This window comes from Lycium barbarum, chromosome 8, assembly GCF_019175385.1.
Source record: "Lycium barbarum isolate Lr01 chromosome 8, ASM1917538v2, whole genome shotgun sequence".
NCBI lineage: Eukaryota > Viridiplantae > Streptophyta > Magnoliopsida > Solanales > Solanaceae > Lycium > Lycium barbarum.
The window spans coordinates 36,494,225-36,499,353 of NC_083344.1; the positions used below are offsets into that span (position 1 = coordinate 36,494,225).

Genomic DNA, 5,129 nt, shown 5'->3' on the forward strand with positions numbered 1-5,129 from the left:
ATTGCCACGTCCACAGCCTGTCCCGCCTCTCCCGCTTTTACCTCGTCTAGTTCCTCTCATTTCCTGCAACATCAGATTAAAAAAGAATAAGTATCATAATCAGAAATTAAACATGATAAAATATATATTTATATGTTGGAGAAAATATCAATTCATTAAGCAAAATATTAAATCAATCATTTATAAAAATGTGGGACATTTTTCTCACAACTGTACCTTCATTGATGAAAATGTTAACAGTAAACCACTAGTTTTACTTAAACACTGATTCTATCTATAAAGAGAACTAATAAGAACAAAAATACAGAGAACTTCTATAAAAGTAAAGCTACAAACATCTTGGTTTTTAGTTTCATGCCAGCCTAATAAGAACAAAAATACAGAGAACTTCTCACAACAAGATGTAGTCATCTATATCATCAGTTTTTGCTTCTTTATCTTCAAGAGGATGTATCACTGTCCTCTCCATCATTATCATCAAGTAACTCTTCTTCGTCTTCTTCATTCTCGGATACATCTATATCATTGTCATTAATGATATCATCTTCCTCATTTCCTTGGTCATTGGTACGCAAAACAGTTTGTGGTTCAATATCATCCCTATGTAAAGACACCTCAATCTCAGTTTCTTGGTCATTGGTACGCAAAATATTACATTCAACTTCCTCTTGTTGATAAACTTCTTCGTTAAGTAATGCTTCATCTTCAACTTCAGGAATATTGAAAAGGTCACGAGGATTTGTCTTTACAACAACAAGCCAATCTTTATTGACCATGTCATTCAAGTAAAAGACTTGCTCGGACTGAGACGCCAACACAAATGGCTCATTTGTATTCAAGGCACAATGAGTATTCACACTTTTAAAACCATATTTGTCAATCTTATATCCTCTTCCTAGGCGAGCCACATCCCACCAATGACACTTGAATAGGTAAACTTTCCTGTTCCCCACATAAGACAACTCATAAATGTCCTCTAATACACCATAATACTCCTTATTAGGGTCTGAATCATCTCCTCTAACAAGAACTCCACTGTTTTGTGTTTTTCTCACAAGCTCTTTTGTTTGAAATCTAAATCCATTCACCATAAATGTTGAATATCGATGAACCAATGGGTCAGGACTGACAGCTAAGCTTTTGAGATCATCATTTGCGCATCCTTGTGCAGATAACACAAATATCTACAGAAACTAACAACACTATTATGACCAATATAACACCTTGGGATAATTACACTAATAGTAAAAGTGTCATTTAAGTAAACACCTACACGTGCACGAAACCAATCAAGAAACTCATTGTTATGCATCCTATGAGCTCTCATTGATACTTGACTTTCAATCTCTCTCGTGTATTCCCTACATTTTGTGTTAATGAAGATTAATTGAATTGTCTCAATGTGAAATTATCTTGGAATAAATAAGAGACTTACTCCAAGAATTGCGACACCTCTTCACAATTTTGAAGCACATACATGCATGCTTGGTTGAACTCATCATGAGATAGCTTCTTGCTATCTGTAGCAGCACCTTTTGGTTGCCCACTGTTTTTAAAGATGGACATCTCACCTTTTGACCTAGATCCATCGTCATTTCTAGTTGGTTTATTGAACTTGATTGAGATATTCTTTAAATATCGTGAGCAAAACGTGAGGCTTTCCTCTGCCAAATAACCTTCTGCAATTGAACCTTCTGGACGACCTAGGTTGCGTACATATGACTTAAGTGTTCGCAAATACCTATATATAGATTTCTAATTAATATAATTATAGAATATGATATTCTAAATATGTGGCATTTATATTATAGAAAGACATGTTACCTCTCAATAGGGTACATATCCCGATATTGAACTGGTCCACCAAGCTTTGCCTCTTTTTCCAAGTGAATTGTCAAATGAATCATGACATCAAAGAACGCCGGAAGAAAAACCATTTGAAGTTTGCACAATATGATAGGAATTTCAGCCTCTAGGATATCAAGATCTTCAATTGTCAAGCACTTAGAGTATAGATTCTTGAAAATTTTGGCTAAGGCTATAATTGGTTCACAGACTTCCTTAGGCAACAAACCACGTATAGCTACTGGAAAAATGTCTTGTAATAATACATGATGATCATGACACTTCAATCCATGTATCTTTTTCTCAAGTATGTTAACATACCTTGAAATGTTTGATGAAAAGGCATCTGGAACCTTCAAATTAGCTAAGAAATCACATACCTTCAACTTCTCTTGTAGGGACAATGCATAGCATGCCGCCGGTAACAAAATATTGTCCCCATCCTCAATTGGATGCAATCCTTACCTGATTCCAAGGTCCACCAAATAATATCTACTTTTCAATGTGTCCTTTGTCTTTCCAACCATATTCATCACAGTTGATAAAATATTATCAGACACATTTCTTTCTATATGCATCACATCAAGGTTATGTCGCAACATAAGATTCTTCCAATAAGGCAATTGAAAAAAGATACTCTTCTTCCTCCAATTATAAGCATTGTTAGAAACATTACGCTTTCGCTTTTGCACTTTACCATAAGTCACATTGCCCAAATCTTGTAATTGCATAAGTGTTTCATCACCTGTTAAAGGGCTAGGTGCAGCCCCCATTTCCACTTTCCCATCAAATACCACCCTGTTTCTACGCCATGGATGGTTTATGGGAAGGAAACGACGATGACCCATATAACATAACTTATTACGTAAGGAAAATGATTGTGTGTCTTTATGGCAACAAGGGCATGCAAGCTTGCCTTTGGTTGACCATCCTGAAAGGTTCCCATATGCAGGAAAATCATTAATCGTCCACAGGAGAGCCACACGCATAAGAAAATTAGATTTTGAATGTGCATCATAAGTCTCCACCCCGTCCCATAGTTCTTTCAACTCTTCAATCATTGGTTGTAAGTATACATCAATATCATTGCCTGGACACTTAGGGCCTGGAATAAGAAGTGTCATCATGAAATATGGATTTTTCATGCAATCCCATGGTGGCAAATTATAGGTAACTAGTACGACAGGCCAAATACTATGATTGGAACTCATATTCCCATAAGGTTGGAACCCATCACTTGCTAAACCTAATCTAACATTTCTTAACTCAATTGAAAAAGTAGGATGACGCTCATTGAAAGATTTCCATTCTATTGAGTCGGATGGATTCTGCAAGACACCATCATCAATATTTTCTTCCTTGTGCCACCTCATCTTCTTTGCCGTCTCTTTTACCATGTATAATCGCTGAAGCCTTGGTTTGATTGGAAAATGTCGCAATACTTTATGAGCTACTTTTTTGCCTTTGTGTCGTTCTGACTTCCATCTAGACTTACCACACTTCGGACATGATTGGGCATTAACATAATCGTGCCAATATAAAATACAATCATTCTGACATGCATCTATTTTGGTGTACCCCAAGCCTAGGTCATGAAGAACTTTCTTCGCTTCATAAAAAGATTTGGGTACAAATGACCCCTCAGGAAGAACTTCTTTAAAGAAGCTCAAAAACTCATCCATTGATTTGTTGCTCCAATGGTTAAGACACTTCAAGTGAACTAATTTAACAACAAAAGACAACTTTGAGACTTTCGTGCAACCAGGATAAAGTTCTGTTTGAGCATTTTCTAACAATTTGTAGAACTTTGTTGCACGCATATTTGGCTCTTCATTGCCCTCAGAAGAATTAGTATTATCCTCCACATTCATATATCCGCAAGCATCGTGAATCATTTCAGTAATATTATCCTCTTCAATGCTATCATCTTCGACTTCATCATCAACTCTAACTAACACTTCTCCATGCAAGTCCCACACTTTATAAGAATCCCAGAAGCCCTTGTTCAACAAGTCTCCTCTTACATTAATCCTTAGCTTGAACACGGTGTTCATACACCCTTTACAAGGACATCGAATAATAGTGCTCACCCCGGGTTGACTGAATGCCCAATTAAGAAAGCTTTCTACTCCATCTCTATACCTTTGGTCAACTCTATTCCTAATATTCAACCAACTTTTATCCATTTCCTATTTTTCAACTAAAAAAGGAATAAATTAATTAATTAGATTTTTCATAATGATAAACAGTGGAAAAGTCTAAGAAGAGGCCTATGCAAAGGCGTCAGCATGAATAAGTCAATATAAACTTCATATTTAAAAAACTAATATATTCATAACTAAAACATACTCTACTTTATATGAGAGGTGCATTCCAATTATCAGAAGAATAATTGTGATTAATATAATTTACGAGGAATATGATCAATAAATCATGCAGTAGACAATATACAACAACCACTAGTATAACTCCAAGTGCAGCCAATGATTTCTTTAAAGGACAACAACATGTACCAAACATGGTGGCATTTAAACCACAGGTATGGCAAGCCTATCGAATGTAGTATCTATTCTTTTTACATAACAAAACCAGCAGGCAGCTAATTCCCCCTCAAAGTGTAGCATTTGTTTTTATCAAAGTAGCAATAGTTCATAGCAAACAACAAAGAGCCACAATTCATAGTAGACTAGCGGAACCTTTAAAAAATGCACAGGTTATTATGCTCAAATGGTAATTAAAATGCAGTAAGAATCTCTAGGTTCAACATTTCACAACAGTAGCAGCAAGGCAAAAGCTATGCAAGTGACAATCTTATCCCAAACGAGTGTCAACAATAGAGGACTTGCCCAACTTGCTTGTAACAAAAAACATGGCAGCAGTTAGAATCTCAGAGTGCAGCACCTGTTTAATAACAGTTTCAAGATCCTAGGTGCAACCATCTAATTGCAGCAGTTCAGAGCAACATGACAGCAGGCAGGGTGATGGAAAAAGTTTTTGAGTAAGAAAGACAATGCAGAACTACTTTGATCAGGACTTGGATATCATCGCAAGTAAAAACACAAAGAGGCAGTTTCTTAGAGAAAAAACAAACTTTCAAATGAGATACATGTTTTATCTTTTCAAGCCTCATGCCAACAGTATCTACCAGTATTCAAAGTGAAATTATGCAAACACAGTTGGTCTTCTACAACTAGGAGGGATTTTAAATTTGTTCACTAAATGCAAAAGGAAAATGCTTATACCAAATCTTATTACCTCCAAGGAAATGACCAAATCATATTCTC

The 5,129-nt window shown here is 35.9% G+C and overlaps 1 protein-coding gene across 1 annotated transcript; it reads right to left on the minus strand.

The window, feature by feature from the left end:
- Positions 1–440: 440 nt before the first annotated feature.
- On the minus strand, positions 441–4,031 carry LOC132607799 (uncharacterized). Its single transcript, XM_060321877.1, has 5 exons — positions 2,311–4,031; positions 1,825–2,166; positions 1,478–1,741; positions 1,274–1,361; positions 441–1,184 (listed from the first exon to the last, which is right to left on the minus strand). Exons 1-5 carry the CDS (start codon positions 4,029–4,031, stop codon positions 441–443), a joined length of 3,159 nt encoding a protein of 1,052 aa, XP_060177860.1.
- Positions 4,032–5,129: the final 1,098 nt, after the last annotated feature.

Bases quoted from the DNA above. Each gene is read 5' to 3' on its own strand.
- LOC132607799 (XM_060321877.1), bottom strand. From the start codon at position 4,031: ATGGATAAAAGTTGGTTGAATATTAGGAATAGAGTTGACCAAAGGTAT. The intron at 1,742-1,824 runs GTAACATGTCTT...ATCTATATATAG, and splicing joins GATATGTACCCTATTGAGAG to GTATTTGCGAACACTTAAGT. The intron at 1,362-1,477 runs GTATGTGCTTCA...CACAAAATGTAG, and splicing joins GAGTTCAACCAAGCATGCAT to GGAATACACGAGAGAGATTG.